We start from the raw sequence: 18,359 nt of genomic DNA, 5'->3' as shown, positions 1-18,359 counted from the left end.
GCTAGGAAGGTACGTTTCCCATTGAAATGAATGGATTCACTCCTATCCATGGTTTTGGGCTACTGCCATAGATCCTGGAATATATCCCCCACATGTATGGGGGCAGTACTGTAATATATTTGTACTTCCAGAGGCATTTAAGATGGTGCCACCGAAAAGGTTAATACACAAGCTAAGATGACAAGTGGTTAGGGGTCATCTACTAGCTTGAATTGAGGATTGGCTAACCGATAGAAAAAAGAAAGTCGGTAATATTGTAGAACAGATAGACCTAAGGGTTCAGGTACAGAATTCTTTGAAATTTGCATTACAGGCTGACAGGGTGGTTAAGAAGGTTTACCTTCCTTGCTCAGACCTTGGAGTATAGGAGTTGGGATCTGATGTTGAAGGTATATAGGATGCTGGTGAAGCATTTTCTGGAGTACTGTGTGCAGTTCTGGTTGTCTTGTTATAGGCAGGGCATTATTAAACTGGAGAAGGTTCAGAAAAGGTTAACCAGGATGTTGCTGGGATCGGATGGTTTGAGATATATAAAAAAAAAGTGGGACTTTTTTCATTAGAGTGTAGGAGATTGAGAGTTGACCTTATACCCCTCATGATTTTATAAATAGAGTTGAATAGGAAAGGTATTTTCCCTAGATTGGATGAGTTCAAACTAGGGGGCATATGTTGAAAGGTGAGAGGAGGAAGATTTAAAAAGGACATGAGATAATTTTTTTAAAAAAAACACAGAATGGGGAATGAACTGCCAGAAAAGCGGTGAGTGGATGCAGGTACAGTTACTACGTTTAAAAGACATTGGAATAATTACATGAATAGGAAAGGTTGACGAACATGGGCCAAAAAAGGCAAATGGGAGGAGTTTAGTTTGGGAACACGGTTGGAGTGGACTAGTTGGACCAAAAGGTCTGTATCCATGTTGTATGACTCAATGATTTTTTTTTAAGTTGGCAAGCTATAACTAGTGGTGTGCCACAGAGTTCGGCCCTGGGGCCCCAACTATTTACAATCTCTTTAGTAACATGCATGCAGGAATAGAAAGTTATTATAGCTAAATTTGCAGATATTAAAATAAGTGGGTGAATAAATTGCAATGAAGAAATAAAACAATTTAAGTGTATATGGGCAAATTGGTTGAATGCACAAAGAGTTGGCAGGAGTTTAACGTGAATAAGCATGAGGCTTCCAGTTTGTTAACAAGAATAGAAAGGCAACTTACCATCTAAACAGAGAGAAATTTCAGTGCTTCAGTGAGCAGAGTGAATCACAGAAAGCTAATATGCAGGTATGAGAAAAGGCAAATTAAATTTTGGTATTTATTGCTAAGAGGAACACAGTATAAAAGTAGGAAAGTGTTGCTGAAATCTTTCAAGGCATTAGTGAGACGACACCCAATGTATTCCGTACAGTTTTGGTTCTTCTCTGAGGGATGTCATTACATCAGAGGCAATTCACAAGTGGCTCACGAGATTGATTCTAGAGATAGGGATTGGGGAGGGGGTCGTCATCTTATGGTAAGAGATTGTGCAGTTTAGGCCTACTTTTTCTGGAGTTTAAGAAAATGAGAGATCTAATTTAGGTTATACAAGATATTAGAGGGGATTAACAGAATAGACTTAGAGCAGATGTTTCTCCTTGTAAGACAATCTAGAATAAGATGTTGTAGTTTTAGGATAAAGAGTTGCAGATTTAAAACAGATGACCCTTCTATCAAAGGGTCATAAATCTATGGAATTCACTACTCCAAAGTGTGTTGGCTGACAGGACACTGAATAAAATTAAGGAGATAGAGAGACTTTTAATTAGTAACAGGTTGAAGGATTATGGAGAGCTGGCAGGAAAGTGGAGTTGAGACTAAGATGAGATCAGCCATGATCATATGGCCCATTCCTGCTCTTTTTCATGTTATGTAAGAACTAGAGTTCATATCAAAGTTTCTTTCTAGTTATGGTAATCAACTGCTTCCAGGAGCATTTGAGATCGAACAGCAATCTAATGCAAACAGGTGAAAAGTGCTTTAAATGGTAGATAATATTTGAGACACAGTTGCTCTATTTAGAAGAGAACAATTGTTGAAATCAAAATATGGTTCTCACATTAGAAGATGTTAAATTCAGAACCTTGCACGAGATATCAAAGACTGGAGGTTCTGCAATAAATGTGAAATTATTTCAGCACTCAAATTAATTCTTACTTCAACTGGTTAAATGTTGTTAGAGTTTTCCACTATTCGGAGAATTGCATTAATATAACAGAAACAGTATAGTTGTGTTCAATATATCAAAGCTCCAGGACAAAATGTTAATGGGGACATTAACTTCAGCAAACTTGAGTTTACTGACCTTCACTTCCACAAGACAGTCCAAGACCTGTGCTACATTAAATGCTAAGCTACAATAATTATTCCAAATTAAGTAGACTAATATTCATGATGAATATATGCCAAACTAATAGTATTCTATCAGTATTGCGTATCATGGCATTTGTGGGGACTTCAGATTAAACATTTGTAGGAATAAATCTTGGAGAGAGATATATCCAGAATATATAGAGTAAAGGGAAGCTAATTCAAAAGACAAATGAATCTAACCATTTTGATGTGAACATGTTCTGGGGACAATGCTGTGTTCCTCATTTTAATGTTAACAAATATAGTAGTTGACCTCATGCAATCTATTCACATTTGTAATTCTAAACAATTATGAAAATCAAGATTTTAGATTACACAATTAAGCTGGATCTTAAGAGATCAATAGTACAGCTATGTTATGGGAAGTGATGATATTTTTGCTCCAAAACATCTGGCAAGTAACAATTTTGTCTGCATGACAATAAATTAATCTGAAATGTGGTGAAGTAGAAGTCTGTTGATAGAAAATACTCAAAATAAGGGGATTTTGAAAAAGCTGAAGTATTTATCAGTTCCCTATTCAATAGTAGATCCTCTGCATTTAGTGGAGTCCTCAACTGAAAGTTAGTAAATGCTTTGGAAAGAGAATGTATGCAATAGAACTTGAGTAAATTTCAGAGTCACAAGAGATTAATAGAATTGAGCAAAGATTTTTAGATATTTCTGATCATTCTGTCCAGAGTTGTGAAACACCTCTGAAGCACACAGGATTTGAACCCAGGCCTCCTGGTCTATAGGTCGGGACATTTCCACTGCACAACAAAAGCCCTAAATAAAGATTTTTATTTTTAAAAAAATATATTCTGATCAGACTATTCAGAGATGTTACTAAACACCTCTGGACCGAATGGGACTTGATCCCAAGCCCCTGGGTTTAAGGGTATGGACACTACTACTGTGCCTTAAGAGCCCATTAAAAAAGTATTTATTAGCTAGTTAAAATTACTGTGTCTTTGTAGAGGATGGGTTAGATAAGTTGGGCTGGTTTTCAATAGAGTTGGAGACTTGATCCCAGAAGTTCTAGGCACCTCTGGCAAGACCAAACTGGCACTATTTATATGCTTTTAGAGCAAATAGCAAGAGAATTTGTCCTGATGAGTGCAAGATGAAATGTTTTGGCAACATTTTTTTTACATCAATATTAAAATTCTGTACTACCAAGGAACCCATCTTTACTAAATACATAAAATATCTAAGGGAGGGGAGGAAATGTATAATCAGAATGAAGATTTTACTCTTTATTTCCATCAGATGCATAGAAGCATGTTGTTTTCAAGCCATCTTCCAAAAACTGTGATTAAAGGAATGAAATTGATGCATTCTAAAGTCAGTTCTGCTTTAATGCAGTAGTTCCGTTCTCATTCAATCCAGTGTTAAGAAACTCGTGTCATAGCTGCACCATTTAAACTAAATGAGACCAGAATTGCGTTATAACCAATACACACTTTAAAACTTTGAGCTTTAGAGAGTGTCCCCAATCGGTGTTTTAGTGAATTCTTATTAATGAAACGCATGTTATAGCAAAACAAACTATATTAGTATGAAAAATTCAAAGCAGATCAACCCATTTATATTACTTCCCATTATTGTGGTGTACAGAGCGCTATTTCCATAAACCAATTTCACCTCCAAATCTCCAATACTCACCTAATAAAGCATTGTAACAGTCAAACAAATAGAGGTCCAAAAATGTCAACATTATTTTCTATCTTATTATTTCATTCTGGTATGACATTTTAGCATCCAGACAATAATGAACCCAGCCCAGGGCTAAGATTCATGTACGAACCTACTTTCCCTCCATTGTTCTTTACAAATAAAAGCATTGTTACATAGAGGTTTAGATGTGAACCTGTTTCTTCTGCATACCTATCATAACTGCAACCACTTCCACAAGATTTTTAAGAAAGCAAGTTAAAATAACAAAGATTTTTCTTAATTTTTCCAGCCTGAAGGTATGTACATAAAAGTTACAACATTCAAACTGGCTATTTAGTTCAATCAGTATCAATATTTAGCTTCCATTTGAACAAAATTTACCCATTGCTTCAGTTTCTAAGCCTAAAAGAGAACTTAATGTTAAATTAATACGAATTTAATTAACTTAACCTGAACTGAACTTAAACTAATCACAAAGAAGGAAAGCGTTTACCCTGACCTGTGTTTTAAATCACTACATTACAAATTCTTGTTTTTGATCTCAATTACTGGACCATTTGATTATATTTACCCCACCCTAATTCCATAGTTTAAAAATATTATCTTTGAAACACTGCACAATAAGTTTGTTAAATTTTTGTCAATGTGTTTTATTCCAAATGTTTTTCAACCCATATGCACCCATAATCAAATAGCCTAAGTGCCTGGCTTATGTCCTATTGGACTATACCTTGCCCAAAACTTAAGCTTCATTAAATCTCACTTCACCTTCCACAAAAGGCGGCCCTGTGGTCTAGGCAGGATGGTAACAGGGAAGAAAAATAATGTTCTCAACATGTCAACAAGAAACATGGCCAGGAGTGTAATGCAGTTACGTAGGTCTTGATACCATTGAATGTCAACTCTGAACAGCTGTATTTTAGACCACAGAATATGGGAAGAAATTTATACATTGCTCCTATTTAATATTTTCAATTTCTAAAGGATCAAGAGAGGGAAGAAGAACAAAACCACAGGGCTTTTTAAATAAGTCCAAGAGATCCTGAACCAGCCTACAATTCATGAGTTCATTTAAGGAAGTTAGGATATTACTTAACTAACTACATCAAAAGATCTTCAGTTAAAAATTGCCCATTTAATTTGAGACCTTGTGTGTTTGCAGGTACTGTATCTCAAAGCTCAAATGAATGCATGTAAATTGCTGGGAAGGGTACAATCTAATAACCAATAAATAGATCACCCAATGTGGCTTTTTGAAGAAACTCTCACCAATTCAAAATTATAGAGTCACAGACTCATACAGCTTGGAAACAGATTGTTTACCCTACCCTATAATGTTCCCAAACTAAACTAGTCCCACTTGTTTGTTTGGCCCATATCCCTCCAAACCTTTCCTATTCATGTACTTATCCAAATGTCTTTTAAATGTTGTAACTGTACTTGAATTCCCCACTTTCTCTGGAAGATCATCCCACACATGAACCACCGTGAGAAAAAGTTGCCCCTCAAGTCCCTTTTAAATTTTTATCCTCTTGCCTCAAAAATATGGTCCCTAGTTTTGAACTCTTCTATCCTAGGGAAAAGGCCCTTTCCATTCACCTTATCTATACCCCTCATGATTCTATAAACTTATAGAAGGTCAACCCTCAACCACCTATGCTCCAGTGAAAGTAGTCCCAAGCCTATAAAGCCTATTTTTAAAACTCGAATCCTTTACTCTCAGCAACATCCTGGTAATCTTTCGTCAACTTTCTCCAGCTTGATAATATCCTTCCTAATACAGGGTAACCAGAACTGCACACACCACTCCAGAAGCGGCCTCATAGATATTCTGTACAATCTCATCAGGATGTCCCAACTCAAAAGGAGTAAGCAATGAAAGTAAGCATGCTAAACCCCATAACTGCCTGTCTACCTGTGATGAAAATTTCAAAGTATATGTATCAGAACCCCTAGGTCTTTCTGTTCTATAACACTACCCAGGGCCCTAACATTAAGTGTATTAGTCCTGCCCTTGTTTGTTTTACCAATATGCAATACCTCACATTTATCCAAATTAAACTGCTGCTCCTCAGCCCATTGACCCGATTGATCAAGATCTTTGTAACCTTAGATAACCTTTTTTGCTGTCCACTATACCACCAATTTTGGTGTTATCTGCACACTTACTAACAATGCCTCCTATAATCTCATTCAAATCATTTATATAAACAACAAACAAAAGTGGACCGAGCACCAATCCTTGTGACATACCAATCCGAAATATAACTCTCCACTATCACCCTCTGTCTCTTACCTGTCAAGCCAGTTTTGTATCCTGCACCCCATGTGATCTAACATTATTAATTAGTCTACCACGCAGAACCTTCAAGGCTTTACTAAAGTCCAAATATTGTTTCTTCAATACTAGGTATCATAAAAACTGCACATCTTTTGCATCTTAAATGGCATTTTAATTAAAAATTCTTTACAATTAGCTATATTATTTTAAAAAACTTGAAGACTAAATATTGGTCTATATATAAAGTGATCACAAAGACACACAAAAGACATTACTTTTATAACCTCTGATAAACAAATTTAGGTGTTATACAAATAGATATACAAAGGAGGTAGAAATTTCAGGCTTTTAAAAAATGGACCACTAATCCACAGAAAATAGGACAATGTTTAAACTCTATTCAAAAGGCACACCAATGAGAGATTTCTTTCTTAAAAAGATGTTTTCTAGTGCTGTATGGGAACATGTTTTGCAATTTTAAACTGCAAGATCCATTTGCATAAATTCGCCCAGTTTCAAGGTAAGTAAATGAATATTCCATTGTACCAGTAATTCTAAGATTTACAGAAGTACTTGTGGCCGACTGTGGGAGAAGTCAATCATTACAGTGCATTTACTATTCAAAAAATTTAGTAGTAGGAATTTTCTAAAGTACTGCACTTATCTACATCTCTATTTGAACATCACATAAATACAGTTCTAACAGCAAACACAAATCGCATTGCTGAGTAAAAGTCAAATGTTAAAAACATCATATCTTACTTTGCTCAGTTGGCATTAAAACGTGTGCAAGTCTAACCACTAGAAAAATTATACAAAATGATTGGCATAATACATTTATCTTGTTACTTGTTCAATACACAGGTACAGTATCAACTGCTTTATCCACAGTGATCATGGAAAGCTGAAGCTTCACAGCTATTTGCCAAGAGAGTTCACTCAAATGTAGTCACTGCAGCACTTTCTGATTTGCATGGAGATATTGATGAATCAAATAATGCATGCATTTCTACATGAGGTCCCAGTGCTGGATGTAACAGTTGTGCTTTAGATTTCATTTTTGGCTTCATTGTTATTTAAAGCCTGTTTTCTCTCAGCAATAAATGGATACATGCACTTATCTGCTCCCAAAAAACGGTACATGCAGACGACAGCTTCCCATGGCATAATGCTGAAACAGAGAGAAAGAATTGTTTTTAAAATGCAAAGAGACAAATCTCCCTCTTCAGACTTAAATGGGCCCGAAATTTCAATATTCAGAACTAAATATCTACAAATACTAAACAAAAAATAGATGCTGGAAATCAAAAAGAAAATCAGAAACTGCTGTAAAAACTTAGCAGGACTAGCAGCAGCTGTGGAGGGAAAGCAGAATTAATGTTTGATTTCAATGAACCTTCTGATTGTAGTTAAGAAAACATTGGAATATGTGCGAGAGAAGGTGCAGAGGTGTGTGTGCGTGCGTGTGCGATGGGGGGGGTTGTAAACTGGAGACGGAGACCAGAAAGTGAGAAAACCAGATAAAGGATGTGCAAAGGTCAACATAATAGAATGCAATAATTGCGAATGGGGTCAATTAGTGGCTGACAGTGGGTCATTTGTGGTAGCAGCTCCTATGATGTCAAGGCCTTATGCTTTGAGGTTGGGGTAAGGATGTGGGAGAAGGTGCTCAGCCCCCAAAATTACTGAACTCAATATTGAGTCCAGCAGGTTGTAAGGTCCCAAGAAGAAATTGGGTATTGTTCTTCCAGCTTGCGCTGAGCTTCATTGGAGCACTGTAACAAACCCAAGATGTTGGCCAGGGAATATGGTGATGTGTTGAAATGGGAAGCAGCCAGAATCCCACGGGTCATTTTTGCGGAGAGAATGTAGATATCCTGTAAAGTGATTGTTCAGTCTGTGCTTTGTCTCCTCTACATTGGCTTTGGAGGGTGTGGACTTTGGAAACTGAACACAGGGGAAATCTTTAAATTTCAAAATGTTTCTCCTTCAATTCAGGCAGCAAAGATATAGAAGGAAACTATCGTGACCTCGCAACTATTCAGTGAAGAATGCATTTCTTGTTACATCGTGAGAGTGAAATCAGCTAAGAGGTAAAGAGTGTCAGTGGCAGGAGTGAAAGTGAGTAGAGAGACACCAATAGACAGGGCAGTGGGTTCAGCACCCACAAGTCACATCCATTCAAAATTAGGTATTTGAAAATGGTCACTTAAGGGTAGAATCACAGTAAATGAAGATGATGTTGCAGTGATCATGTTATTTTGGATCTGATGGTGTGTAATAAAGAGAATTTAATAAATGATCTGAGAGTAAACGATCTTGACAAGGCTGTTGCCTGAGTTGGAGGGTTTGAACTACAGGGAGAGGCGGAATAGGCTGGAAATGTTTTCCCTGGAGTGTTGGAGACTGAGGGGTGACCTTCTAGATGTTTATAAAATCATGAGGGGCATGGATAGGGTGAATTGTCAAATGTAGTGCTGGAAAAGACAGGTCAAGCAGCATCCAGGGAGCAGGAGAATCAATGTTTCTGGAATAAGCCTTTCATCAGCAAGGGCTCATGCCTGAAACGTCGATTCTCCTGCTCCCTGAATGCTGCCTAACCAGCTGTGCTTTTCCAGCACCATACTCTCAACTCTTATCTCCAGCATCTGTAGTCCTCACTTTCCCCTGGATAGGGTAAATAGACAAGGTCTTTTTCCCTGGGGTGCGGGAGTCCAGAACTAGAGGACATAGGTTTAGGGTGAGAGGGGAAAGATATAAAAGAGACCTAAGGGACAACCTTTTCACACAGAGGGTGGTGAGTGTATGGACTGAGCTGCCAGAGGTGGTGGTGGAGGCTGGTACAATTATACCATTTAAAAGGCATCTGGATGGGTATATGAACAGGAACGGTTTAGAGGGATAAGTGCCCAGTGCTGGCACATGAGACTCGATTAATTTAGGATATCTGGTTGGCATGGATGAGTTGGGCTGAAGGGTCTGTTTCTGTGCTGTACATCTCTATGACCCTATAACGCTAAAACAGTGACCATAACAGAACTTAGCATTCAGTTCGGGGGAGAAAGGAGAGTCAGAAATAATTGTGCTAAACTTCAGTAAGAGTAATTAAGGGTTAAGCTAGCTGGAGTGTACTTAGAAAGGGGTTTAGCAGCAAAGATGTTTGCAGAACAATGGCAGACTTCTAAGAAAAATAGTTCATGACAGATAAAAGATATATCCAAGTGAGAAAAGACAATTCTAGATTACTTACAGTGTGGAAACAGGCCCTTCGGCCCAACAAGTCCATGCCGACCCATTGAAGTGCAACCCACCCCGACCCATTCCCCTACATTTACCCCTTCACCTAACACTATGGGCAATTTTGCATGGCCAATTTACCTGATCTGCACATTTTTGGACTGTGACAGGAAACTGGAGCACCCGGAGGAAACCCACGCAGACACGGGGAGAATGTGCAAACTCCACACAGACAGTCGCTTGAGACGGGAATTGAACCCGGGTCTCTGGCGCTGTGAGGCAGCAGTGCTAACCACAGTGCCACCGTGCTATTCTAGGAAGGGATAAGACAACTATGGTTAAAGAGAAAAAGTACTAGAGAAAACTATGGGGCTAAAGACAAACATGTCTCCTGGACCTGACAGGAGACAGGTAAATGAATAGGAAGGGTGAGAGAGGGATATAGACCAAGTGATGACAAATGGACAAGGTCAATGGGACGGCTTGTCAGCGCAGGTGAGTTGGACCGAATGGTCTGTTTCTGTGCTGTAAGACAAACAATGTAAACTAGCCAAAAAAGTAACATTAACACCAAGTACTCTGGAGCTGGCTGATTAAGGGAGTTAAGGGGAAGAAGGATAAGTGATATTATGTTGCTTTATTATTTTCTAAGTCTTTCAACTTTAGGGAATTCATTCTTACTCTTATGCAGGGGAGGAGGTCAGTCATTTGGGGAATATCTGCTAAGTGACTAAGGTCCAACCTAGTATAGAAATGGGTGATAAGGTAAGGTATGTAAAACTATTATCTTTATTGAATTACATTAATTTAATTTGTTAATTAGGACACATTAAGGATGCTAGAACAAGTGATGTGTCACAACTGCAGCATGTTGGAGTTCCTGGATGCCAGGCAGCAGTGGGTACTGCAGATGCTGGAGATTAGAGTCAAGATTAGAGAGGAGCTGGAAAAGTACAGGCGGTCAGGCAGCATCGGAGGAGCAGGAAGATCGACATTTCAGGCAAAAGCCCTTCATCAGGAATGAGGCTGAGAGCCTTTGGGTGGAGAGATAAATAGGAGGGATAGAGGGCTGAGAAGAAGGTAGCTGAGTGTGTAATAGGTGGATAAAGGTGGGTGTGAAGGTGATAGGTCAGAGAGGAGGGTGGAGCGGATAGGTGGGAAGGAAGATTGACAGGTAGGACAGGTCATGAGGATGGTGCTGAGCTGGAAATCTGGAACTGGGGTAAAGTGGGGGGAGGGGAAATGAGGAAACCAGTGAAGTCCACATTAATGCCATTGGATTGGGTCCAGTACAATCATGTCTCCAGTAAATAGGGAGGGGCACTGATGAGAAATATTTAGCGTACTGTGCAAAGTATTGATTGCCTTAAGGAAAGATGTTAACATGTTGAAAACAGTTGAGAGTAGGTTCTGCAATGGACTGATTGTCTTGTGAGGAAAGGTTGGACAAGTTTGACTTGTATTTGCTGGAGTCAAGAATAAAAGATAACTTAATTGAAATATACAAAAATCCTAAAGTAACTTCACAGGGTGGACATGAAGAGGATAGTCTCTCTTCGTAAATGTATGAAGAACTATGTGACACAGGAGTCACCCTATCAAAATGGAGACAGATTTTTCTCCCCACACCTCCTTAGTGATAATAGTCTGTTAAACTCTGCCTTAAAAATATTAAAAGACTCTGCTTCTATTACCTTTTTCAGGAAGGCTGGATAGATTCTGGCTAAGAAAGGGTGGGGGGGTGGGGTGGATGGGTGTTGTCGTTATTGATGTAGATTAGAATGGGGTTTGAGATTACAATCAGCTCAGGCAAAATCTGATCAAGTAGACTCGAGGGGCTACATGGCCTACTTCTTGTTCGTAACACCTAATCCATGCTTTGAAGCACGATGCTGAAGGGAGGATTTCTGATTCCTGGGACATTGAAACAGCTGCGGAATAGAAAGTATTCCATTGTGATTGCATTCAATGGCAAAGTAGTAAACTAAACAAGGGGTTAGGCAGGCAGCAGCATGGGGCAGGGGAATGATGTGTGCATATTAAATAAAAACATTCCAAGAAAACTAAGAGGAATGGAAATCCAAGACTAGCGCTGTACACAAGCATGTAGAAATATAACATAGTAACAATAATGGGAACGGATTAAAAACAGTAAGGGTTGGGTGCTCTATACAGAATGATAGAAAATGTTCAGGTAAGTTGAGACAAAATGGAAAGGTGGCAGTAATAGAAGGAAAGACGTGGATGTCACAAAGTTATAGAACAGATTGTGCTTAAATTTAGTTGAATTTTTGATGAAGTGACAGAAGTTTGAAGAAGGAAATGCAGTGACATAGTTTGACAATAAAAGGCTAATTAAGAAAATTAAGAGTTATGCAATAGGATAGTCAGCACGTAATCAGTTTAAATGATAAAGCATCAAATTGCAATAGCTGGTTGTTTTTCAGATCATTGGATGACAGATAATCATTCTCTCCAAAGGGAATGACTCCTAGTTTATTTTTTGGTAAATGGCTCAGATTGTGAAATGCCCAGTAAACTTTCAAAATTTGCCAAAAGATTCAAACTTGGAAGAGCGGTACAATGAGGATGTTATGAATCACCTGTAACAAGATGTATAGTTTAGCAGAATGAACAGAAAGTGGTAAGACTCCTTCAATTAGCTGATATTATGTGAAGGGACAGGGATACACATTTAGGACTTAAGCCAAGAAATGCCTGAGGAATATGATTTTTTTTTAAATAAGGCAGAGAGCAAAACTAATCTGGAACTTGAAAAGGTTGCAAAAGCAGCAGCTATTAAAATATAAATATTATGATTTATGGAAGTGATATTGGAATTAAGCAAAGGGATGGGACTAACAATTGCTCTATGGGAGCAATGAACAGCAAGACATTAGGAAGCTCAGAGGAATTTTGGAGGGCTTCTCCACAGATCCCTGAAGGTCGCAGGACTGGTTAATAGTGTAATTAAAGGCAAATGCTTTGCATGCTGCCTTAGCAGCTGTGCTATCGATTATAAAGAGTGGGAAGGTTATGTTGGAGCTATATAGACACTTGGTTAGGCCACAGTTGGAGTACTGTGTGCAGTCACCACATTATAGAAAGGATATGATTGCATTGGAGGGAGAGCAAAGGAGAGTCCCACCAGGACTAGGCGTGGGATAGAACATTCCAGATATGAAGAGAGGCTGGACAAGCTTGGCAACAAAAAAACTACAGATGCTGGAAATTCAAAACAAAAACAGAAATAGTTCGGAAAACTCAGCAAGTCTGGCAGCATCTGTGGACAGAAAGCAGAGTTAAAGTTTTGGGTCCTGTGGCCCTTTTTCAGAACTTATTTTATCATGTATTTGGAAAAGCAAGGACTGATTAGGGATCATCAACATGGCCTTGTGAATGGGAAATCTTTTCTCACCAAGTTGATTTGTGTTTTTTGAAGAAGTAACAAAGAGGATTGATGATGGTAGAGCAGTGGATGTGATCTATAAAGGACTTAAGTAAGGCATTCGACAAAGTTCCTCATGGTAGACTAATTAGTAAGGCTGAATGACATGAAATACAGGGAGTACTAGCCATTTGGATACAGAACTAGCTCAAGGGTAGAAAACAGAGGGTGCTGGTGTAGGAGTAATTTTCAGATTGGAGGCCTGTGACAAGCAGTGTGCCACAAGGATCAGTGCTGGTTCCACTTCCTTTTGTCATTTATATAAATGATTTGAATGTGAACATAGGAGTATGGTTAGTAAGTTTGCAGATGACACTAAAATTGGAGGAGGTGTAATGGACAGCAAAGATTACCTTGGAGTACAAAGGGAGCTTGGTCAGATTGGCCAATGAGCCAAGGAGTGGCTGATGGAGTTTAATTTAGAGAAAGGTGTGGGGGCTGAATTTTGGAAAGGCAAATCCGAGCAGGACTTATAAACTAGAGGGTATAGGTTAAGGTGAGAGGGGAAAGATTTTTTAAAAATGGACTTAAGAGGCAATCTTTTCACAGAGGATGGTACATGAATGGAATGGATTACCAGAGGAAGTGGTGGAGACTGGTATAATTACCTTTAAAAGGCATCTTGATGAGTACATGAATGGGAAGGGCCAAATGCTGGCAAATGGGACTAGATTAATTTAGGATTATTTGGTCGGCATGGATGAGTTGGATCAAAGGATCTGTTTCTGTGCTGGACAGCTCTGTGACTCTATTTATACCAACCTTTTCCGAGCTACTGATGGGGTGGGAGCGAGGAGGAATAAACAATAGGTGGGGTAGGGGAGACCTGATTGAGTTATACAAGATTATGAGGGGCATTGACAACGTGAATAGAAAGCAGCTATTCCCCCTAGTCGTAAGGTCAGTAAATAGGCATAATTTTAAACTAAAAGGCAGAAGATTTAGAGGGGATTGGAGAATAAGTCATCTTCACCAATGGTAATAAGATCTGAAATGCATTGCCTGGAAGGGTAATTGAGGCACTTTTAAAAAGTACTTGGATGAGCACCTGAAGTATTGCAACATTCAGGGCTATCGGCCAAATGCAAGAAAGTGTAGGTACTGGTTAATTTTTAGGTAAAAACAATGACTGCAGATGCTGGAAACCAGAGTCTAGATTAGAGTGGTGCTGGAAAAGCACAGCAGGTCAGGCAGTATCCAAGGAGCAGGAAAATCGATATTTTGGGCAAAAGCCTTTCATCAGGAATAGAGGCCTGCAGAGTGTCTACATTAGAGTGGTGCTGGAAAAACACAACAGGTCAGGCAGCATCCGAGGAGCACTCTGCAGGCAACCTACCTCTATTTGTGATGAAGGGCTTTTGCCTGAAACGTCGATTTTCCTGCTCCTTGGATGCTGCCTGATCTGATGTGCTTTTCCAGCACCACTCTAATCTAGACACTGGTTAAATTTTGCAGACTTGATGGGGGTGAAGGGCATCTTCTGTACCAAATGATTTTATGAACTGGCATGGATTCAATGGGCTGAATAGCCTCCCTTTGCACTGTAAATCCTCAAATTTTGTTAACATGTGTGCACTGTTTACCAATAACTAGGAAGCAGCTGCGTTTTATATACATCTGGGCAGATCTGTTCACTCATAGCCTTTCGCACAATGACCTTATCAAAAACCCTTCCATGGAATCAAACTGTTCCATGTACAGTGTGTACTACAGATGGCAGCTCAGAAAGAACAGTCATTAGCATGCAAAGCACACTGGAGGATATCCAACTGTTATCATAGTTCTGGCATCTCTAGGACATCTGCAGAGACACCAACGATCCAAGTGCTGTTTTTGGTACCAAGCTATGCTTCCTGCAGTTTACAGAAACTTCCGGCAGTATGTGTGTCCAATTTTAAGACATTTTACAAGCAAGTATCAGTATTTGTTATTGGGACTATTTCTTCACAGATCAAGAGTTAGGCAGTGTCAGTAGTGGAGCATGCCAGGAAAATGCACACATTTTTGGCACTGTATCAGAATTACCACGCTTGTGCCCCCCTGCTAAATCTCTCCAGTATAAGATAGGAAAAGACTGTCGTGCAGCAGTACCATCCAGGAAATAATAGGCAATAAAGCTGGCATGCAAATAGTTAAGGTTTTAAGTAATGTACCTTCCTGCTGTTACCAACTGCCAGAAATTGATGTCAATTATGGCACTAGCTCTATCCCAATGTTTCGCAGATTATTGTAGGAAATTTAAGTTTAGTGTTGGTTTATTTAACATCGTGTGCTTGCACTTTGTCAGTATAACTGACCAATTAAAGAATCTTATGAATGTATAGTACTTCTGAAAGGGATTTTTGCAATATGATCCATTATGGAATATTCTAAAAAACAGTTGGTCATGGCATTACCTCTGTCAACATACAACTGCTCAAGCATGGAGACTTTTTCAGTTATGTTTGTCCTGCTTTACTTCCAAAAAGGAGGAATGAAAGCTTGAATGAAGCAATGCTCCCTGCCTCCAAATACATGTGCACTACCTCCAGGGCAATCATAAAAGTTGGTACAAACTGGAATGTTTCCATTGAAATGGCTTACAATTAGAGATTGTAAATTTGTACTTTTTGTCTTTGAAGTCTGTTTGGCAACATTATCTTCTTATCCTACTTACCTTTTCATAAATGTTACAGTATACATAAGTCGAGGTGTACAAATCATAGGCTGGTCTGTGAGGATGGCTCTCATAGCTTCTTTCACACAGTACTCTGGTTTCAAAGGCGGAAGGAAGGGCTCAAATTCTTTCCTGCAAAAGAAGTTTTAGAATAGTCCTTTTGACATTTGTACATAAATTCTCAATTTATTTTCACTGGTTGTGCTTTACTAATCTCTTTCATCAATATTAAAGTAACATTCTATGAAGAAAGTTGTTTCATACACTGTATAGTTGACAAGAGTAAAGCACCTACTATCTTCCAGGATGGAGATTTTCCCACCAAGTAAAACAGCCCAACCTCATGCCACATTACCACACACCCACCACCAGTGTAGGGTTCAACCTCCATTCTGAATGAATGGAGTAGACTTAGCGTCTGCTTCCTTGCCCTGACTCATAACAAAATCACAGCAGAAGCATAACATTATTACCCAGAGAATGTGACCTAGAGAAGAAACAAACTGAAAGAATTGCAAGTGCAACTTAGTGCATTGAGTATCAGAGTTGGGATGTCATATTGTGGCTGTACAGGACATTGGCGAGGCCACTTTCAGAAAACTGTGTTTAATTCTGGTCTCCCTGCTGTAGGGAAGATGTTGTTAAGCTTGAAATGGTTCAGAGAGGATTTACAAGGATGTTGTCAGGTTTTGAAGGTGTGAGCTATAGGGAGAGGCTGAATAGACTGGGGCTATTTTTCATCAAGGATTAAAGGCTAAAGGGTGACCTTACAGAGGTTTATAAAATCACAAGGAACATGATTAGTGTGAATAGATAATGTCTTCTTCCTAGGGTAAGGGTGGCCAAAACTAAAGGATATAGGTTTAAGGTGAGTGGGGAAAGATTTAAAAGGGATCCAAGGGGCAACATTTCCACACAGCAGGTGGTGCATGAAATGGAATGAGCTGCCGAAGGAAATGATGGAGGCTGGTACAATATGACATTTAAACTGTATCTAGATGGATACAAGAATAGGAGGGGTTAGTGGGATTTGAGCCTAATGCTGGTAAATGGGACTAGATAAATTTTGTATCTGGTCGGTGTGGATGAGTTGGATTGAAGGGTCTGTTTCCATGCTGTACAACTCTAACTCTGTGAATGCAGCCCTGATGTAAAGGGCTGTCACTCGCACTCTCCTCTGGAAACCAAACTGGACAACATGGAGCAGGTTATTGCTGAGCAGATGTTGCTTGATATCACTTAATGGACTTCCATCGCTTTACTAATGGTCGAGAATAGACTGATGGAGAAGTAATTGGCTGGGTTAGGTTTGATCTGATTTGTGTGTACAGGACATACCTGGGCAATGTTTCACATTGTCAAGTTATGCCAGTGTTGTAACTGTAATAGAACAGCTTTGCGAGGGAAGTGGCAAGTTCTGGAGCACAAGTCTTCAGTACTTTTGCCAGGAAATTGCTGGACTTACGTTTCCAACCTTTTTTGAACAGGGTGTAACATTCACAATTCTCCAAACTGCTGGTATCACTCTCAAATCCAAGATAAATTGGAAAACTATAGGCAGCGCTTACACAATTTCTATTTGCTTTTCTCAGTAACCTTGGATCTTATCCTGTCATGGTACCTTAGCAGTTTTGTTTATAGATAGTCAATCCAATATCAACTTAGCAATGAACACTGCACCAAAATGAGTTCAATGCAGTTTGGAAAGAAGAAATAAATAGCTAAAGCTCTACATTCAATAGGATGAAACAATCTAGCCACAGTAAACTGGGAAAAGCTAAACCAGCAGGAGCATTCCAAAATGAATGTAGTACAAAAATAGCAAGAGGGAAGAGCTACAGAAATGAGAAAAAAAAAACACATTCAGAACTACATTAAAAAAATTTCAGAAATCAGCAAAATGTGACATATAGGGAAGAGCTCCAATAAGGGTAGAAAAAGAAAACAAATGATTCAGAAACATTTTTTACAAGCCATCCTGCCCAGCAATCAAGCCCCCACCCCACTTCATTCATCACTCTCTTGTGCCCCTCTCCCTTCACCACTCACCCTGCTAATGCATAATCTGTCATTCCCCATCACACTCATGCCCATCTCCATCAATTGCCACCTGCCCTGTCACAGATCCCTCATACTCCTATCCCAAAGTCTAAAACCATCAACACTCCACCATCAACACTACTTTTTTCCCCCCCCCATAATACATCTGCCCCAATCAAGAGCCATCTTGCCCTGCTCCTGGTCAGCCATCATCTCACCCATAGGTACAGAAAATAATCACAGAGACTATTGGAATGGTATCTTTATACCTAGATAGAAACAGGAGGAGAAGTCAAATTCATGCTTCAGCAATACAAACCCCTTGTTAAATGACACCAAATATGTTAAGCCATACTTGGCACTACACCTGAGGAAATATACTGGACTTGGAGGGAGTGCAATACATGTTTACTGGAAAAGTGCATGGATTCCAAGGTTAAACAAGAGATTACACAAGTTTCTAAATTCCAGTGACTGCAGAATTAGTATAAGAGAGTGATTTGATCAAAGTTTAACAAGAGAAGAATGACCTAGGACTGACATATGTAAAATTACAGGGAGAAAGTGAAGTCTGAAGGTGCTGGAGATCAGAATCGAGAGTGTGGTGCTGGAAAAGCACAGCAGGTCA

General features: G+C 39.2%; 1 protein-coding gene across 1 annotated transcript in view; it reads right to left on the bottom strand.

The window, feature by feature from the left end:
• Positions 1-6,601: 6,601 nt before the first annotated feature.
• The window catches only part of rdh10a (retinol dehydrogenase 10a), a 64,521-nt gene continuing 52,763 nt past the window's right edge, over positions 6,602-18,359 (bottom strand). The window contains exons 4-5 of the mRNA XM_060824129.1: positions 15,692-15,823; positions 6,602-7,521 (exon numbers count right to left, since the gene is read on the bottom strand). Coding sequence (XP_060680112.1) covers positions 7,398-7,521; positions 15,692-15,823 — 256 coding nt within the window. The 3' untranslated portion in view covers positions 6,602-7,397. The remainder of the gene's footprint in view (positions 7,522-15,691; positions 15,824-18,359) is intronic.

Source organism: Hemiscyllium ocellatum, chromosome 4 (genome assembly GCF_020745735.1).
Source record: "Hemiscyllium ocellatum isolate sHemOce1 chromosome 4, sHemOce1.pat.X.cur, whole genome shotgun sequence".
In the NCBI taxonomy this organism is placed as follows: domain Eukaryota; kingdom Metazoa; phylum Chordata; class Chondrichthyes; order Orectolobiformes; family Hemiscylliidae; genus Hemiscyllium; species Hemiscyllium ocellatum.
This window is presented reverse-complemented; position numbering and strand designations above follow the sequence as displayed.